The sequence below is a fragment of the Setaria italica genome, chromosome I (genome assembly GCF_000263155.2).
Source record: "Setaria italica strain Yugu1 chromosome I, Setaria_italica_v2.0, whole genome shotgun sequence".
Classification (NCBI taxonomy): domain Eukaryota; kingdom Viridiplantae; phylum Streptophyta; class Magnoliopsida; order Poales; family Poaceae; genus Setaria; species Setaria italica.
Genome location: NC_028450.1, coordinates 14,600,198 through 14,620,939, shown reverse-complemented (window position 1 = coordinate 14,620,939; position 20,742 = coordinate 14,600,198). Strand labels below are relative to the sequence as shown.

The window sequence follows — 20,742 nt, the reverse complement described above, 5'->3', positions numbered from 1 at the left end:
CACGAAGCTCGGCAAGAAAGGCCTTTTGAAGCCCAAGCATCGTGGCGCCAAGCCTGGGCGCCACAGATCGTGGCACCAAGCCTCGGCGCCACGTCAGCGGGCCGGCGCCACGTCGGAGGCGCGGTGGGGGGACGCCAAGACGTTATACCTTGGCACCAGCCATCCTGGCGCCAAGCTAAGGGTCCATTTTCGAAATTGATTTCACCAGGGGTCTATTTGTCAGATTTTTTCGCGAAAAGGGCCCAAATTCAAAAAAGTCGGTCCCTCACACTCTCGTGTACCAGCGCGCGGCGGAAAGCACCTTTCCAACAACCGCCGACACGTCGGTCCCACGTCGGCATGCTCCACCGGTCAGTGTTTGGCGTGTACGGCTCCCGGCGACGAACGAGTGTGGCCGAAGCTTTCCTACTCCCATCCCATCTGAGCCACACATCTCTCTCACGCCACGCGCACAAAACAGCCAGGCTCCCACGCGCATCACCCGGCTCTCCCTTTCCGTGCCACTCGCCCCCAAGCCCCGAACCCTCGCCGCCGCCTCCGAGACAGCCGCCGCCACCATGGCCACGACGACCGCCGCCACCGCGGCCGCCGCGCTCACCGGTGCCATCACCGCCGCTCTCCGCGCCCCGGCCGCCGCCGCTCTCCGCGCCCCGGCCGCCGCCCATGGAGGCATACCGGCCACACCGGCGCTGCATCCCGCGGCGGCTTCTGCAGCGCCATCTTCCTCGCCGGCCGACCTCTCCCGGTGGCCGCAGCGGAGGGGTTACTCCCAGTTCGCGAGCGGGTTCACCCCGCTGAAGCCGAAGCCGCTGGAATCCATCATCGACGTCGAGCGCGCCAAGGGCCTCTCGCCTGAGCACCTCGTCGCCGCCTGGGATGACGTCAGTCCCTGGCCCCCCTCATTAGTCGTTTCCTTCGTTTCAATTCGTGTTTAGAATTGAGGAGATCTGGCTTCAAAATAAATAAAAATGAGATGCCCTCTGGCGACCGTGTAGATAAGCATGAAAATATGATATTCTGTTTTGCACGCTTAGTACTTATTTCAAGCAGTTTGCTAGAAGCGATTGGTTTGTCATGTATCCACATGATCTGTTATAAAGGAAGAGATAAAAGGAACCAAACATTCATTGAAATGTGCAGGGTTTTTCTATTGCAGTTTACTTTCTAGGATCTTTGATAATGCGGAACCTAAAACTTAGATTACTACTAATGGAAGACCGTATCAGGCAACCCTACTAGTAAATTTATTTTTTTCCTTGAAAATGAGAGTATATGCATATTGCATAGCAGTGATATTGACACTGGTAAAAATTTACCATTTGGTCAATTTGCATGCCATTAAAATGATTGGAGTAGGATAAATTTTGCTAAGAAATTTCAATGTACTTTTGACTTTTCACTTCCTCTTTATTCGGCAGCATTTGCCCAATTGTCATAGAACAATAGTGGCATGTGCTCTGAGCCTCTGACATCTGATTGTGTCTTTTTTTTTCTTTTTTTACCAAATAGTGGAGGGATTGGGCAAATCAGTGGTGGCTCAACTCTAGGAATCAAATGAGTACCATGTCCTTCACTGTATTCAAAGTTAAATAAAATTACCATGGTACTTTTAACTACCTTTCGTGGTAGAATTTTCTTGCCACAACCTACCGCAGAGGATGTGTTGAGGATAGGAGTAGCAATGTGATCATAATTAACACACTTCTCACAGATCATTCTTGAGCTCATAAAAGAACTTTTACCATATGATGTAAAATAGTATGCATGGTTTCCTCTCCCTCTCCGTGTATGTGGTGGGTGGGTTGAATTTTACCTGATTAGGCGAATGTTGGAATTTCCAGCTCTATTATGTTGGCCTGTTAACCTCAAAAGAAAAACCAGGTTGAATAAATCTGACTGTAATGTGCAATTGATATGGTTTAATACATTTTTTTTGTTGTGGCTTATGCCGTTAAAGCATTATCTTCATGCTGACTATTGGATTTGTCCTGATATTTTGTGTTTTTGTTACTTGTTTCTCTTCTTTTTTCTGAATATTAGTATCATTTGGGAAGAGGTCATATAGGTGCATCTATGAAAACAAAGCTTTACCATCTCTTGGAACAAAGATCATCTACGTGGTATTTATTCTTCAACTTCGAGTTATTTGTTGCACATTTTGTAGTACCAATGAATTTTCTGATCTAATTTTGTTTGTTCTGTAGTCGTCACTTTGTTATTCCTTTGTGGAAGGGAAGTGGATACACCACTATGTTCATGCAAGGTTAGTGTTAAGTTCTTTGTGGATATTGGAATTATGATTAACCTAGTCACTTTTTTATTCTTAGCATTACCCCCCATTGATTTAGCAATTAGCACTACAAATATAGCTGGCTTTGATCATTCTTAAATTGCATCTCTTTATTGTGGAACTACATGTACTTTGGTTAAATGGACCCTTACAATACAGCCGTTGTAGTAAAAATTGTAGAAGTAGGGAGTTGAATTATGATATGATGTTGACATCAGCATGGTCGATATTTCTGTTCTTACACTCAAGATAATGTGCTTCTATTATTTTTTATGTGTCACACAAATTTTAATGCAGAAGCCAATGGTTAATTCTAGCTAAGTAACACAAGTTCCATGATTAGTTCATCTAAATTTGACCATTTAACTTAAGTTCATGGTATCCATATTCTTAGGGTATTGGAACAAGAAATTATCCTGCCCTTGTTTTGTTTTCAAAGTGGTAGCTGTTGAAGAGGGAAAGGGCATCCATTCATGCAATAAATAATTTAACCTGAAATGGCCTGTTTATTAAACATTTAGTGTTAACTCCACCTGTAAAGGTAGAACAATTGCCACGGCCTACTGTTTTTAGCACATTGTAGTGGAGGGTCTAATTTATTTGACCATTGGTTGCAATGTTATTTTTTTTAACATTATGGACTTAATTTGTCCTACCTTTGTGATTCAATGTCCCAGTCCAGATGCCATACATGATCTTCACAGGACTCGAAGACTATAAAGCAAGAGGCACTCAAGCAAGCCCTTACTACACAGTCACCCATTACACAGAGTTCGCAGAAACCAAGGACACTGTGCTTATTCGAGGAGATGTTGTTTTCACCAGCAAGCTAACTGATTCAGAGGCAAAGACCCTTTTGGAGACTGCTCACTCATTCTACCTGAATGATGTGAGGTACAGACTCGTGGAGCGCTTCAACAAAGAGACCCACGAGTTTGAATTCAAAGATGTTCTTCAAGTTCTTGATATGCCAACCATGTGACCAGTTTAATTCCCAACCAATAGCAAATATTCCCAGTGGGGCCTGTTCGCTTCAGCTTATAAGCCGGCTGAAAAGCTGAAACGGCTGATTTGTTGTGAGAGGAAAACACTGTTTGGTGGCTGATAAGCCGGCTGAATAAGCTGAAGTGAAAAAGCAGATGTGGACTTGTAGATTGCTTTTTGTCACCTCAATTTGGCACTGTAGATTGCTTTTTTTTGTATTGAATGCGGTAAGATGGAGGCGCCTGATCTTGCTGACTGAGAATTCTGTGTGGACTTTGTCAGACTGACAACGTCATTAGAAAATTTTGATTGTGCTAAGCAGATGTGGACTTGACGTGCCAGGAGAAATTCCCTAGCTATTTCCTGTTGTTTCTTTCTAGCCAACTAGATCCATAACAGCACTTATATTGTCTTGGTGTATTATTTTTTAATAAGTTTATGGAAACATAAAGTTGTTGTTTGTGGCAAAGTTGATGGCAGAGCAAATAAAAAGTCAGCCGTGAATTCGCGCGGAAGTCGGCTCCTGTTGTGTAAATGAGCTGACAGTTTGGTGCTTCGGACTTGATTTGGCCTTTGTTGAGAGGAAAAGCGATTGCCGTTCTGACTTTGGTTTTGTGAGAGAGCGCTACATACGGTTGGGACGGAAGTCCGGTGGCCATAGTAGCGCTAAGAATTTTGAGTGGAGGTAGCTAAACTGATTAGTCGGAATGTGACGGAACAAGGAGGCAGCCTAACGGAACCATCTGCCACACAATATGGCGCTTTATGATGGCATCAGCACAATACTTATTTGAACACTAGGAGGCTGAACTTTATTCGTTCATTTTACTACCCGAACAATAATACACTTTATTTGCTTACCCGTGAACAAAATTTTGACTCAGTCTACTTATTTAACAAACTGCCAGATCTGTTACTAATGAGATCCATCCTTTTCACCTTTGTGTAGAAGTTAAAATTAATACAAGTTCAAATTTGGTGTCGGAAACAGTGGACGTCATTATTTATGTTTAAAAATACATTAAGATTCTTTTTCATGATTATTTTTCGTAGATTAGGAGCATTCATCACTAAATTAATACTAGGGATAGAAAATTGCATGCAAAGTACTAATGAAAAATTATTAAAATCTTTTTTTTTCTAACATACGATATCTTTGTTCCATATCACCTCACAAAATGTGAGTTTAAACCTCAACTTATACGTGGATTGTGAAGGGAAAAAAGTGACAAATTTCAATAGAGTATAGATTGGACAATTGAAATAGTTTTGGAGTAAATTGAGCTGAGGTGTTATCAAAGATCCTGTGGAGAAAATGGATCGTTCGGAGTAGTAAAATAGATTTTTTTTCCCCCTTATGCAAAATGGCATGGAGAACACAATATGCTGAGCAGCATGTGTCCACTTGATGCACTTGATGCAAATCACAGCCAATTCAAGCCGAGCAATAGTCCACAATGCGCACAAAGATTTAGCACATCCATTTCTTTCCTGGTTGATATGAAGGGTGCCGTATCCGGTGCGTTCGCAAGGAAGGGGCCCCCGGCCAGGCGCTCAGGTCATGGAGATGTGTTCCTACGACCAAACAATACGGCGCAAAAGGGCTCAAAGGGCAACATCTGTAATCATCATAATCTGGTGGGCGAGTTTGCACAATTCCACGCATGCCATTCGATCGCAGGGCATCATTGTAACGCATCCCTCTATACCCTAGTGCCGCAATTAACCAACCGGCACTTAGGCAGAGGAGGCGATGGGCTTGATTTGATTTGGCTTGATGATCCCGTGAATGGGCGGCTTCCGGCGCTGGCGTGGCCCTTGCACTCCAAGGCAAGCAACGGCGGCAACAGCCGGCAGCACAAACCAGCTCTGCTAACAGAACAATAAGATGGCGACGTACACAACCAGCGATTCCTGGTGCCCCCTACAATCATGGCATTGCATAGCCTGCCCAGGCACTTCAGCTTGACGGTAGCAGCTTCTCGGCTCTCCAATGTGGGAAAAACTACTATAAAAAGTAATTTTTAGATATAATTCGACAATGGAATCAGGGACTTTCGGCTCGGACTTTCAAACTTTCATATAAAAAATTTAAACTTCTAATATGAAAGAGAGACACATTTAGAATTGGATAGAGATGGACCCACCAAAGAAAATTGCAAAGTCCACATTTTTTATGTCATGGCGGTTGAAAGGGGCGCTCTAGCATTGGTGTTGGCATGGTGGCACCCAACATAAAAGGCTACTGATGCTCCAAGTGATTCATGTAGCCTATCTTCAAACTGCTTGTGCTTCTCCAAAATTGTTCCATCCAATTCTCGCGGATGATTTCCCTCTACTACAGGTGAGATCAGAGCAGACTTGAGATTGCATAAAACAGCAAAAACAAGAGATTGAATGCCAATAACTTGGTTAAAATTGTAGCAATTATAATAAAACATATATATTTCTTCATTAAAAACAAATAAAAGATAGAGGACCCAATTTCTTCATTTGGCCTGGTTGGTCCTCAAATATTTTTGCTTTATTCCAGAGAAGCTTCCAAAAAAATTGTCTTAGCATTTGGTAGAGCAACTGCATGTGTATAACATGGTGATAGTCTGACAGAAAATCAACTGAACACCTTAATCTCTTATTTCTTTGACTAGTGGTTAGTGGAGTCTCTTCTTCATAATGGCACACACATGCACGCTCTCTTCTCGTTTGCCATGAAGGTCGAGGGCCCATTTAGGATAGAAAAGTTTTTAAGTTTCAACTAACAGTGTAATACTTTGTGCCATACAGTTAGAGACTTTCGACTCAAATTTCATAACTTTCAAAAAGAAATCCAACTCCTAGCCCCAAAATGAAACATATTTAATTTCGGACTTATATAATAGAGGCCTTTTAAAAAACAATCTGGACTACCGCGAAAAATTGGATTAGACAAGCCTTTGAAAAAACTAATGCAGTTTCTTCAGCATGATGGCATGCGCACGCGTGGTCTCTTCTCGCTACCCATGTTGAGAACCCATTTCTTGCCCAGACTGACAAGCATATATCCCAAATCAATAATGGTTCCGTTCCGTTCTCACGGTTTGAGTTCCAGGGTTCAGTTGCAATCCCTGTGTTGCTTAAACTAATGATTAGCTGTGCCCAAGCTCACCCAACGGCAGCATTATGCTCGCCATTTGACGGCCGATTTGGTGGGTCCCCGCGGCGCGATGCGCAGGAAGCACGCATGCATGATTCATCATCCGCCGCCGCAGCACGCAGCTGCTCGTCTTGAGGGGATTCAGTTGAGGGCCAAGGCCCCACTGCACAGCACACAGCGCAGCACTTAGGCCAGCCAACAGAATGCCCACTAAGGCCACTCTGTCCCTTTGCTTGCTTCGCTTTCCTTTCCTGCTGCTCTTCTCCCTTTATCGCAGCATGATCCTTTGAGTAATTGTCAAGGCCGTCCAAGACAACTATATGTAATGTACGCGTGTGTCTGTATATATAAATATATATGTATCGGTAGCCCTGCATCACCTGCCCATAACCACCAGACCAACCGAGACCAGGCAGGCAGAGCCAGGCATCCACCACAACCAACAACAACAGGCCAGGGAAGGAAGGAGCTGAGGAGGAGGAAGGGCGACGATGAGCACGGCGAGGTTCATCAAGTGCGTCACGGTCGGCGACGGCGCCGTCGGCAAGACCTGCATGCTCATCTCCTACACCAGCAACACCTTCCCCACGGTGAGTGAGATCTTTTTTCTTCTTGGTTGCGGCCTCCTCCTGCTAGCTGCGAGGAGGCAAGCCATGCGCGTTCTTGGCCTCTGAGAATTCTTGTCTGACGGTGGACAGGATTATGTGCCCACGGTGTTCGACAACTTCAGCGCCAACGTCGTCGTCGACGGCAACACGGTGAACCTCGGCCTCTGGGATACCGCCGGTACGTGTGGACTGACTGACCTGCAGTATCTTCGTATCGGCGTGTTAGATTTCAGAAATCTCGGAACATTTCTTCGGTAGCCTGTTACAGTAGTAAGAGGTGTCATGTGTTTTCCAATCGGCAGTAGGATTGTGAGTTTCCTGATTATTTGTGGCAAATAGCTCCTTCTCCTGGTTCATTTCTCGAAAGCTCATAAATTAGAGGAAATGATCATGGAGGCCCACCTTATATTCAGATTCTATTGCTACGTCAGGACTAATTATAGGCGATTACAAATGCTACCCTTTTAAACCCATAATTGGAAAAGTGTTCCTTCGACCTTTTTTTTTCTGATGGTACAAAAATAACGGTGGTGTTCTTACAGTTTGGTTGGCCTTTTGCAGGACAAGAGGACTACAACAGGCTTAGGCCTCTTAGCTACAGAGGGGCTGATGTCTTTCTGCTAGCATTTTCCCTCATCAGCAAAGCGAGCTATGAGAATATTCACAAGAAGGTGACCCTTTTTTTTCTCCCTAAATGAATTGTGGAGAAATCTCTGTTTTGTTGTTTAACACACTTTACCTAACTTTTGGAACTTTCTTCCTCTTCAACAAGCAGTGGATACCAGAGCTAAGGCATTATGCTCCAAATGTGCCGATTGTGTTAGTTGGAACAAAACTTGGTAAGTAAACAGCCCATACTTCATCTGACGAAAAGAAAAAACTTCAGGTTTTCTTTCCCTTTTTAAGTTTGATTGCATTTTCAGAAAAAAAAATAGGAAGCACATTTCAATTACCATTGCTGAATAAGAAACTAGGCTTCCTTTTGAAGTTATAATTTATGAACCCTACCAAAACCAGAACATGTCACAGAAACTGATAAGGAGTACTTGCAGACTTGCGTGAGGACAAGCAGTTCTTCCTGGACCACCCTGGTTTAGCCCCTATCACTACTGCACAGGCAAGTTCAACAAACATACATAATGGCATCCAACATGTGTGCCCACCGATGCGATTTCGTACGCGCCATATGTAAATGTTACATCTCTCCACACCGCAGTCGGTTGCGGCATCTGTCACGCATGTAAGCGCAAAGATTGGTGTGCTCCTAATTTCGTTCTGCTCTTCTCATGTAATAGGGCGAGGAGCTGAAAAGGATGATAGGCGCAGCTGCATACATCGAATGCAGCTCCAAGACGCAACAGGTATGTTGTGGACATGGACTGATCACTACTGGTTGGTAGCAGTAGTACTTTAGTAGTCTGATGATGCAGGGAAAACATTATTGATGTTGTTAGCAGTTTAGTACAGCTACATTACATTCATCCGTACACCATAGCGTATAGCTTTTGTTGGTGTAAAGACGATTAGAGAAGAAAGGAAGCAACGGAGACCAAATGCAAACTATAAAACGTTGAATATCTGTGCTGTCCTGACCAAAGTTTGCAAAAGCATCCGAAAACGGGAGAAATCGAATATGTTAGAACAAAATGCCAGACTGATTCTGCTGTTTGAAACCAGCTTTAACTGGATTTTAATCTATCACATCTGGTTGTAACGATGATTTTCTCCATGGATGGAACAGAATGTGAAGGCGGTGTTCGACTCCGCGATAAAGGTCGTGCTGTGCCCGCCCAAGCCAAAGAAGAAGAGCGCCCGGAAGCAGAGGAGTTGCTGGATCCTATGAGTCGGCAGTATACAACATGGAGTTGCTCTTGCATTTCTATTGCTTGCGTTCGTGTTGTGTTGCTGCTAGATCCTGTGTGGGTTCAAATTGATAAGCCCCAGTGCTTCCGGTGTATGTAGGCTTGTAGCCAATATTACTCTCTGTGTGTTAATTACAAATGAATCCTTGCATTGGTTCATATTGGCATTCAGTGATTAGGAATCTACTGCTTACATTCGTAGTATGGGCACTTTTGTCTTTTTTTGGCTCTTTCATGTACGGTTGACTGCTGTATCGGAACTTATCTAACGCATTGGTTACCACTTTTCATTCATTGATTGGACATGTTGTAACTTGTACGCTTCAACTGCAGTGTGGAGCCTTTCTTTCTCATGAAGGCACACAATGTGTTTGGTTCTTTGCAAGGAATCTGGTACAGCACAAACTTCCCTATACATCAGGCAAGAGAGAAAGGCCTATGCTATCCTCGTATTGGACGTACAGCTTTATTTCCCAGGTGTAACGTTTTACCAAACACAGTTCTCTTTGGCTATCTTTAAGCTGCATGCCTATAAGTCTACTGCTAGTGGCAAGGTTTTTTGGTCTAGCTGCTACAGTAGTTTGCAGACTGTTTTGAGGAGTGGCAGCTGGCAAGCACCGTGTACGAGGATTTAGAGGCCCAAGCCTTTGTGGCTAAAGATACCACCTGAGTGTAAGTTGGTGGATGTGCCATCCGGAGCATAATCCACAGTGGATGCTCCATCGTGAACTAAAAGTGATACTTATAGTCATCGATACCATATAATAAATCATAGTGCCAAGTTTATACCCCCTTTGCTCACCTCTTTACTTACCACATTACAATTTTTGCTTTTACATTATTGTAATTATCTTGGTGTCAAGCAGCTGCTAGGATAGTTTGATAGGCTGCAAAACTGTACTTTCGCAATAAAAATAGCGCAGTTATCCCTAGTTTGGTTCCAGAACTTCTACTTCCAGGCATATATAATGGTTCCTTTTCCGCACCGAAAACAAAAACTTGGTACACAAGAGCGGCAAACTGAATCAATGCATAGAAGAGGAACCCTCCACAATGATGGCATCTGAATGGGAGTTGCTACAAACATTTTGGCAGCGATTTTCCACGACAAATTCGAGGTGTTATATCTCTCACATTTACAACTTGCAAGAACCAAGTTGATAAATGCAGAAAAAGAAACTCCGATCTTTTGAACCCCAAAGACCTATTGACGGGATCATCCCATAATGGTCATTGGGGATAACACATGCGACCCATATGGTGGGAGCTTCAAGAAACTGGGCAGGAGTATTTTTGATTCACCTGGTTAGAGTTTTGGCCATGAAGCGGTAAATTTATTCTAGTCAAACAAACAGGTCATGTGGGTTTCGTTTGGTCTGGCACGCTGCTGCTCCTGAACAGTCCAGAGAGACCTTGCGAGTTGGCAAAGCGCTCCAATTCACTAAGCTTCTGCTTCATATTCAGTATCTCCTCAGCCAGCTGATCCTCCTTTTGCCTTATTGCCTTCAAGATAGAGACAACATCCTCATAAGAATTTAGGATTATTGACATTAGTAGGCAACACAGATTAGTGAGCTAATATTTGCAAAAACAGAAGACTAGAATAACTCTGTTATAAGATGTGAACTCAATGTTATACTCATCAAAAGTAAAAATATGACATGTTAAGCTTAGACACAGCTTACTCAATCCTTGCGGTTCTGATTAATTTGGATAACCTGGAAATCATGATGCCTTCAGGGATGTTTGTTCCAAATCAGTTAAGGTCAATTTGCTGTTTTGACAAAAGAAGCAGCCTACTAAATCGTAGCAGTTTTCAGTCAAGGTAACTAACATTTATTCAAGGGCTCATTCGGAAATGTTCCCAAGCATTTAGACAGACCAACTGCTGTTGCTTCTTTTGGTTGATAAATTTGATGTTTCCACACAGCAAGAAATTATGCGAAACATTTTGGGATTCAATTTCAAGATCATCATGTATAACTATTCAATTAGCTGGAACATGTGGAGAAATAGAGAATATACTAATCTTGGACATCTGAGGGCTATTACCTCAATTTCTTTTTTTCGAGCCTCCTCTTTCCGGGCCTCTGACCTTGCACTTCTTTGCACCTCAAAGATTACGGCAGCTCCAGCAACCTACTACACAAGGTTTGCTAAAGTTTAGAAGATGACCGAAACAAAAACGAATACCCAATCTCTCCTGCGTATTTGAGGAAAAAAATACTTTTAGTGAAATAATCTCATGCGTATTCGAGGAGAAAAAATACATTAAGTGAAATAAATTCCTGAGAATATAACTCTTGTTTGTCTCGAACTCTCAATAGTATTTCCAGTTTGTAGATAAGCACAACGTATATTATTGGGCTGTCGGGTATAAATTATAGATTTGCATTGCACTTGCAGAATCATAATAGAAAAAGTGAGTATTGAAAAAAATAACTCATGAATATCACGAGAATCAAGGAAAGCATGTAGCAGGTTTTAGAATAAATTAGCTTTGACATGGTGAATACCGAGAAAACAAAGAGCTCCCCAATAAGATCGGCAGCAGCTTGAACAGCTTTCTCCTCGTTCAACGGTCGAATCTCAACATTAGTTGCATGACCATAGACTCTTCTTTGGATGTTTGTGGAGATGCGGTGATTTGCCTACAAAAGGAGTATATGTACAGAAAGGCTATGTAAATAAGTGATGAAATAAAATAATAGCAAAGAAAAAAAATAAGATTACAAAATTTTGAGTGGAAGGGTGTAAAACAGTGTTTTATTTTAATTCAGAAGCTATTAAGTGCACGGGATTAATGCACAAGCTAAGTAAGGTGACGAAAGCATCTAAACAAGGTAAGGTAAGCCATAATTGGCTAGGGTGATGCTTTCCATGTGCCCATCTATTTTCCCCTCCTCTATGGCATGGACATCGATGACCCATTATTCACCGAACCCACTAACTCAGACTAGCATACTGATCAAACTTTCTAAATTATTCTGTTAACAATCAGGCATTTTGAGTTTATGGTGCACGGAGTGCGCTTCTATCCCCAAATTGATTTGATTTTCTGTTTAACCACACCAGGTCAATCTACAAAAACAAACCAGTGGGTCATGAAATAATCTGTCTGTTATTCAGTTGCCATTTTCTATTGTTATCTCCAATGTTCCCATCAAAAGAAAGAGCTGGTCATGGGGCGAGGGCTGACAACAGTTAACAGTCAATCTGGAATTTAAATTTTGAATATTTTAATATATATACTGTTGCTGTGTGTTATTTACAGAGCAAGACTAATACATCAATCCGTTCATGAAATCTCCACATACATCATGTAAAAACGAACGATCAACATACGGAACGATTCCTATGAGAGCTTGCACTTGTTGTTTCTTTGGATGATGTAGGAAATGAAAGTTAGGCAAGAAGAATTTAAAGAACAGAGAAGAGAACATGATCTCTTTTACTGTGTAATTTCCCGGCAGCCCACGCAGCAAATTACCGAGTAATACTGAAAGCCATATATTATTCATCTTTATGTGTTTTGCTGGCTAGATTAAACTCTAGTTCCAGCATCTTGAATGGCAGCAGGTGAATCCACTAGTACATGAGCTCTCTAGATCATCAAATTTAAGGTTTGGACAGATAAAGAAGATGCACACTGCATATGATAAAAATCCCAGGCTGGTACTTGTTTTAAGTTGCCAACTTCTATGCAGTAAAAAATATAATAATCAGTACTATACAAAGTGGTGTTCCCGATTTAATTGAAATTGTATCTTCTGGACTGAAAACGCTTGTCCCAGAAAACTTTCATGGTCCCTGGAGCGGATTGCCACCTGAAGGTCCCAAACAACCATCTAGATGCTACTTTTAATTGGTGAGAAATGGAACTATGACTTTATCACATCTTCATGTTGTTCTGGTTAACAAGTTGGAAACCCAGTAAAGCAGATAACTTCTCATGTTCAACTATTTGAATGTATGAGTTTTAAAGAAATTTCACCAGGATAGATTCCTTTATGGAAAATTTCCTTAGTAGTCCCTTGAAGCAAAGGAACAAAAGAATAGAATTAGTGTTGGCAATGGCAGAGGTGAGTTCCCTGAACTCACTAACACACACCACACACACACGGGTTGGAGGTAGAAGAAGGGGATAGGTGAGAACTGAGAGCACAAATTGGGTGCTGCAGAACTGACTTGAGCTGCGGCTGCTCATCTACTCTTTATAGAGCCAAAAGTCCATGTAGAGAACACAAAAGCATGAGTGTATCTACCCACTACACTACCAACTACTTGTACTATCTACAAGACAGGGCATACTGCCCTCTACTCATGGCACTGCTGCCACATACAGCAGACAGTAGCCCACTACCGGGCATGGAGCTCTACCTGCTCCATTGACCTTGGCAAAAGGAAGAGAGAAGCTTAGGCTGAGCAATTATCTAACAATTAGCACAATCCAAGAAAATTAAGCACAATGTCAAAGGTCATGGAATTTTCCTTTGGGCATTTCTCTCCAAAATCATTTGGCTCTTTCATATAAAGCATGTTCCAATCGAACAATTCCTGTTTCTGGATTAGGAATCTAATATCTAATCGATCAATTGAAGGCCTCACTATTTTACATTGACTTAATTTTCGCAGAAATTATTTTATATTTCAACTCTCCTACATTCAAATACCTTAGCACAGCTCATTTTAGTGTCTACACTAAAATCATACAATTATACAGATACCACAATTCTTGTCTGTTTTCTCTTTCTATATTCTGGACTGCTGGGTTCAAATGACGGTCTCTCTGAAATGAGGTGATCAATTCAGCTTCCAAATTTGCACATAAAGATGGAAATGTTGGTAACTGCCAATACTCCAAACCTTTGATGGACATGCTGCTTAGTCTAGACTCAAGAGGAACATCTTATGTAGGAAAAAAAACATTTCGGGCAATCATGTTCTGGATCCAACTCAAACTTAGTAACCGCATAAGTTGACCATGCCCTTAACCAGTACCAATGGCTTCAGATACCAAACTGCATCCCTCATATACAGGCCAGAAAGTCAAGAAATGAGCACGGGCCAAGGTACAAGCTAGCAATAGCAATCTGAATAACAGCTAACAAGCTTCTAAACAAGAACAAGTATCCAAGATTTGATGAATGAGCACCAGCCAAGGTACAAGCTAGCAAAAACGATCTGAATAACGCCTAACCAGCTTCTAAACAAGAACAAGTATCCAAGATTTACTATGGCTAAACCCCCTATTCCTTGGCCGTCGGTCCAGGATCTGGTGAGCTGAACTAAATCAGACAACCACAGAGCTCAGAACCTCAAACCCTGCACGGCTGCCAAATCCAGTCCGTACACTGAGGTGCCGCAAGGAGAAAAGGGGGGTGGGCAGCAAGGGCACCTGAGCGAGGTTGATGATGAGCTGCCGGAACTTGGGGTGGCGGCTGGCCTCCGTCTTGAGCCTGGTCGCGATGGGCTTCGACATCGTTTTCAGCAACAGCGTCCCGAGCTTCGCCACCGGGAGTATCATCTTCCCCTCCTCCGGCGGCGGTTACCTGGCGCTTGCTTTCTCCTCTGCTTCGCCTTCCGCCCACTTACCGTCGTCGGAATAAGGGAGAACGTCGGTGATCGCAGCTATTGAGGCCTTTACTGCTTGGGGTTGAGGCCGGCCGGCGTTGAGATCGGCAGCCGGGATTGGGAGATTCCGAGCGGGTCTTTCAGTTCTGCAGCCGATTTGTTGGCTGGCTATACCCTTTTTACTTTTCCCCCCGATTTGCCAAACCGCGTTCTTTTCGGTCAAGTGTCATGAATGATGAATTTTCCAAAAACGTATAGGTATAACCGTGGAGATAAATTCAAATACCACCAATTCAGTAAATGGCAGTAAAAACTATGAAATTATTAGCTATGATATATTTTGCATGATATATCTAGAACATATTACGCTATGTATTCAAATTGTTATTACAAATCTACTCCCTTTGTCCACGAATATAAGTATTTCTGGATTTTTCAGAAGTTAAAAGTTTTAAACTTTAACCATTATAAATAGCAAAAAAATTATAAAGGTTACTAATGTATAAATGATGTCTCTAAATTCATCATGAAACCGACTAGACAATTCTTTCTATTTGAAGTAATTTATTTTTATAGATATTATTGGTCAAAGTGATGTATTGAAGACCATGTCAATATTCTAAAATGCTTATATTCATGGACGGAGCGTATCTCAAGGGACTTTGTATTGCCAGCAGAACCCGAACACAACCTCTGAAAGGTTCCTAATTTAGGAGTACCGACTTTTGAGGTCCTGAACTAAAAATCTGAACAGCTGACTACTGAGCACAGAACTCTCGGAGAATGCTCTTAACAAAGTATTGGACTAGAACAATTCTGGACAAAATATACAAGAACAAAGTATTGGACTAGAACAATTCTGGACAAGATATACAAGTAACAAGATATACAAGTACCCGACTAAAAAGTCCCAAGTACAAAGTTTTGAGACATTGATTGAAGAAATCAGAAGACAAGATGACCACCAAGTCTCGAATAAACTTACCTTGTTTGAGAATTAGTTTAACTTCAATTCGTGTAGCAATGCGTACAATCAAATAGGAACATATATGCGATCTGCTCTTTATTACTAGCAGAACCACCGGAGTTCTACAAAAGCAGGAACCACCCCAATTCTAAAAATGGAGGGCCTGGTCGGTAAAATTTGTACCCTTAGTAGGAATGGTTCTCTTTTGACAGGTGAGCTTAAAGGCTAATGAGAATGCCAAATAAGTAGGTTATCGAGTATCGGATGTGACTAGGCTGATATTCCTTACAAGCAACGGACACTATAGAAGAAATGACTCTAAAAGGAATATGCCAACAAATTGTTGGGGATTGTGGAAATTGTGGAAACAAGAAGAGTCGTCGTTTACCTTACAACAACTCTATAGGCTGATCTACCTTACAAACAACGGACACTATAGCTTATAGGAGTACGCAAGAGAGATCAGATCTAGTCCAAGACAACTCAACACAAGACGACTTGCCATCTACCTTTCGTCCATGTTGGGGATTGTGGAAATTGCTTGCCACCTCGGAAGGTTGCCATTCTAGGGCACTATAAAGAGGATCGGAGGTGCTCTACAAGGGGCAAACCTTGGGCTGATATGAGAACCTACCTTTGGTTGAACATTTGAACTTTCAAAGTATGAACCACATCTATTTAGTGTATGTAGGTAGGAGGTCCAAGAGTGAAGGTGACAGATTGGATCATGACACAGTAACAAGGCGAGGTGTGACCCTCGATCAACGACGGGGTCAATCACCTTCGGTGTTGAGAGTTCTTCCCATTAGATGATCAGAGTGAAGAAGGCAGAATGCCGAAGGTGGTTGCCACGAAGGTATCAGAGAGGAAGGTGTGAATGGTGTGATCAAAGAAAATGAATTCAAGTCCCTTAGCATGAGCAAAATTGATAAGACCTTGTTTATTATTGGATATATATCCCTTTTTTGCACATAGCTACATCTTTTGATAGGCAACTGTTGACGGTCCTTAACTACCAAATCTGACCATCAATTGCTGTATAAAAGATAAAAAATATGAGCACCAAACATAGTGGTAGGAGTTTATTACTAACAATATTCACAAGTGTTGGTGAATATTTGTATGCAGGTGATTAATTATCAGAATAAGAAGAAAACACAGTCAACCAGGGAAGAAACACACCTCCAGCCAATTAGAGGGAAGTGTTGGAGGTATGCCCTAGAGGCAATCACAGAGATGATGATTTTCCATTTGTATCCATGATTTATATTGTGTTCATTAAATATCCATTAAAGGCTACTTGAATTGATCTGCAATTATGTGAATTGTATGTGGAACTCTTTACTTGTATGGTTATTCTAAAAGTTGTCCCTAGTCGGAGTTCATGTGTGGACACACATGAATATTAGACTAGTACATATATTAGTTGATGACTACTTTCACAGGTTTTCCTGAGAGAGCACTAGACTCCGTAGTGATGCTTAAGTCCATTCGGATTATTCTAGCTATAGCTGCATATTTCGATTATGAGATATGGCAGATGGATGTCAAGACAGCTTTCTTGAATGGAAACCTAACTGAGGACGTGTATATGATACAGCCGGAGGGTTTTGTCGATCCAAAAAATGCTGGAAAAGTATGCAAGCTTCAGAGATCCATTTATGGATTGAAGCAAGCATCTAGGAGTTGGAACATTCATTTTGATGAAGTGGTCAAAGGGTTTGGCTTCACCAAGAATGAACAAGAGTCTTGTGTTTACAAGAAAGTTAGTGGGAGCTGTGTAGTATTTCTAATCTTATATGTGGATGACATATTGCTGATTGGAAATAACATTCCTATGCTTGAGTCTGTAAAGACTTCACTGAAAAATAGTTTTTTGATGAAGGACTTAGGGGAAGCGGCATATATTCTAGGCATTAAGATCTATAGAGATAGATCGAGAAGGCTTATAGGATTAAACCAAGATACTTACATTAACAAAGTGTTGAAGCGGTTCAGCATGGAACAGGCGAAGAAAGGGTTCTAGCCTATGTCACATGGCATGCATCTCAGCAAGACTCAGTGTCCTTCGAGTGCTGATTAGCGGGATCGCATGAGTAGAGTTTGATATGCCTCGGCTATTGGATCTATCATGTATGCAATGATAAGTATGACAAGCAGACACCAGTCTGATCTGGGTGAGAGTCACTGGACAATGGTGAAAAACATTCTTAAGTACTTAAGAAGGACTAAAGATATGTTCCTCGTCTATGGAGGTGAGGAGGAGCTCGTTGTAAAAGGTTACACTGATGCTAGTTTCCAAACTGATAGAGATGATTCAAAGTCACAATCAGGATTTGTGTTCATGCTAAATGGTAGTGCTGTTAGTTGGAAGAGTTCCAAGCAAGAGATGGTGGTCGATTCTACGACAGAAGCCGAGTACATCGCGGCTTCGGAAGCTGCGAAGGAGGGTGTTTGGATAAGGAATTTCCTTATTGAGCTTGGTGTGTTCCCGAATGCTTCCAGCCCATTGAATCTCTACTGTGATAACAATGGAGTTATTGCGCAAGCAAAGGAGCCAAGGAATCACTAGAAGAACAAACACGAAATGCGGCGATTTCATCTCATTCGAGACTTCGTGAATCAGGGTGAGATCAAGATATGCAAAATACACACGGATCTAAATATTTCCAATCCTTTGACAAAGCCTCTCCCGCAAGCTAAGCATGATGCCCACATAAGAGCTGTGGGTATTAGATATCTTCTAGATTGACTCTAGTGCAAGTGGGAGACTGTTGGAGGTATGCCATAGAGGTAATAATAGAAATGATGATATTCCATTTGTATCCATGATTTATATTGTGTTCATTGAATATCCATTAAAGGCTACTTGAATTGATCTGCAATTATGTGAATTGTGTGTGAAACTCTTTACTTGTATGGTTATTCTAAAAGTTGTCCCTAGTCGGAGTTCATGTGAGGACACACATGAATATTAGACTAGCACATGTACTAGTTGATGACTATGTTTCACAAGTTATGGACATGGAGATGTCAAACTAATAATGTGGCCATGTGTAGAGACATGTGCTAGGACTGACCCAACGCGAGTTACATAGTTCTCTCTTTACACAACATGTACGCTTTGTCCTTAGACCTGAGATTGTCGCATGTACTCAAGATGTGGATCGACTTACTTAGGGGCTATCAAACGCTACACCGTGACAGGGTAGTTAAAAAGGTAGCTTTCAGGTTTGTCAAGAAGCATGCTGTGAGACATGGTCAATCAAGATGGGATTTTCCCCACTCTGATTGAGAGTGATATCTCTCAGCCCCTCGAGTGATCGGATCCAAAAATGCATGGCCATGCTACGTACGGTTAAGAGTTAACCTACAAAGGGATTTCGAATCACAGGATCGAGAAAGAGCGGTCGGCTTGAAGCTAGACCAAATATCCTGAGGCAAAGGGAATATCATGTACGTGATGTTGTGACGGTTCATCTGATATGATCTTCGTGTGCGTATAGGAGTTGGCACATCTTGCTAGAGGCCGCTACCGACTATTGGGCCGAGTAGGAGTACTCGGGCCATGTCTATACGTATCCGAACCCATAGGGTCACACACTTAAGGGGCTGGAAGCCCAATTCGGATATGATCCGAGTTGGATCAGGTTTAGAAGTACTAATGGGCCTCGGATCCAGAGGCCCGTCAGGAACCTCTATAAATAGAGGGGTGGGGCGCCCTAGGGTTTCATCCCTTTGGCCAAAAACACATCTGCTGCACCTCCCACGCCCTCGCCCTCTTGCCACTTGCGGACCTAGCAGTCCAGCTTGCGACGCTTCCTCCCTGCACGTGTGGATACCTTGGAGGTGTTGCACCTACAGCACTTGGACGAACCACGACGAGCCACGACGAGCCGCCAATGAGGCACGACGAGCCGCGGCATGAGGACAACCTTGCTGCACGTGGACGAGCAGCTGAGGAGTTTCTTGACGTCGATGTGATCGACTACGTGTTCGACTACGCTGATCGGCTTCGCTGCCCCGACGCGATTCTACATCTTCCGCACTAGTGCATCGAGTGGTAATCCCGTGATCCATATATAGCAGTTTTCCTAGTATACGCAGTAGAAAATTTTATTTTGCGCTAGCATAGCCTACCTCGTATCCCTACAGGAAGCACACAGATCCATGGGCCTACTTCAAGGGTGGAAACTGACGCCCATCACCGCTTACACGCGTCAGGGCCCACATGACATTAACTTCGCCGAAGGGGAGGTCGAGAGGCGGTGGCCAAGGGTCGGCCAAACCACCTTGATTGCCTCTCGCCACCGCCGTCCATGTGTCTCCTCTATATGCCTTCCCCAATGATGGTTACTGTCACTTCCCGAATAATTGTTGCCTCAAAACTGCCCTAAAGACCTTATATAAGGAGAGGGTAGGATTACTTTACACACACAAGATTGAAGAATTAGAGCCACCACTCGAAGGCAAAGTGCTGCTGCCTAGATAGTGCTTAGAGATAGGGAGAGAGTAAGGGGTAGTCTGGGAAAGTGCTGGGCCTGCCATCACTCTTCCCCAAGTTTGTACCTTGAAAGATGCTTGCCTTCTTTTAAGTAAGTGTTCGGGACTTCCATATGGTAGTTAAGCTTCTTGATTAAGTAAGTTCTGCTCTTTATTGCTTATGTGTGATCATCGTTCATTATGTTAACGAATGCTTTAATCTAAGACCCCTGATGAAGAGGATGTTCTTGTGCGCGGGTAAAGTAATAATCGATAGTGTAGACACGGTATCTAGTTTAGAGGTTACCTTTATTTGACGTGTGCCCCAGGGGTTGTAGAGGTAGGTGTTGATGGCTCTTAAGTACCAAATCTACACCGTCAACTCCTGCATAAATACATAAAGAATGAGCATCAACAATAATAGTAAGAGTTATTACTAATGAATTTCACAAGTGCTGGTGAATATTTGTATGCAGGTCCATTAAAGAAGAAAACACACCTCAATAGCAAGGAAATACACTCTCAACCAATAAGGAGCAAGCATGCGGATCCATGGGCCCACAATCGGAAGGAAACCGACTACATTCACCGCCAAGCAACCTGTACCCACATGAGGACCCACAGGGTAGAGACCTAGAGCAAAGGCGGTGTGAAAGGCGGTTGTAGGGGGTCGGCCGAACCCCTGGTTCGGCCGAACCACCCCTACCTCCTCTCGTCTCCAACTGACGTGTGGCAGTGGTTGACGGTGTCCCTAAGGTGGTTGTGGAAGATTCTCTGGATATTCCCTTCAGGAATCGACCCTAAGAGCCAATAAATATGAGGGGAGGGGTCTCATTTCAATA

The 20,742-nt window shown here is 42.7% G+C and overlaps 3 protein-coding genes across 3 annotated transcripts; 2 read left to right on the top strand and 1 right to left on the bottom strand.

The window, feature by feature from the left end:
* Window positions 1-468: 468 nt before the first annotated feature.
* On the top strand, window positions 469-3,743 carry LOC101782044. Its single transcript, XM_004952279.3, has 4 exons — window positions 469-881; window positions 2,041-2,120; window positions 2,205-2,263; window positions 2,968-3,743. The coding sequence occupies exons 1-4, from the start codon at window positions 558-560 to the stop codon at window positions 3,270-3,272; spliced, it is 768 nt and encodes a 255-aa protein (XP_004952336.1). The 5' UTR covers window positions 469-557; the 3' UTR covers window positions 3,273-3,743.
* A 3,009-nt stretch (window positions 3,744-6,752) lies between these two features.
* Window positions 6,753-9,171, top strand: LOC101781634 (rac-like GTP-binding protein 7). The gene is made up of 7 exons (XM_004952278.4): window positions 6,753-6,997; window positions 7,106-7,193; window positions 7,577-7,686; window positions 7,791-7,854; window positions 8,068-8,132; window positions 8,311-8,376; window positions 8,757-9,171. The coding sequence occupies exons 1-7, from the start codon at window positions 6,899-6,901 to the stop codon at window positions 8,856-8,858; spliced, it is 594 nt and encodes a 197-aa protein (XP_004952335.1). The 5' UTR covers window positions 6,753-6,898; the 3' UTR covers window positions 8,859-9,171.
* Window positions 9,172-9,880: 709 nt separating this feature from the next.
* Window positions 9,881-14,658, bottom strand: LOC101781246 (OPA3-like protein). Its single transcript, XM_004952277.2, has 4 exons — window positions 14,276-14,658; window positions 11,394-11,528; window positions 10,930-11,016; window positions 9,881-10,380 (listed from the first exon to the last, which is right to left on the bottom strand). Exons 1-4 carry the CDS (start codon window positions 14,402-14,404, stop codon window positions 10,234-10,236), a joined length of 498 nt encoding a protein of 165 aa, XP_004952334.1. The 5' UTR covers window positions 14,405-14,658; the 3' UTR covers window positions 9,881-10,233.
* Between the last annotated feature and the right edge of the window lie 6,084 nt (window positions 14,659-20,742).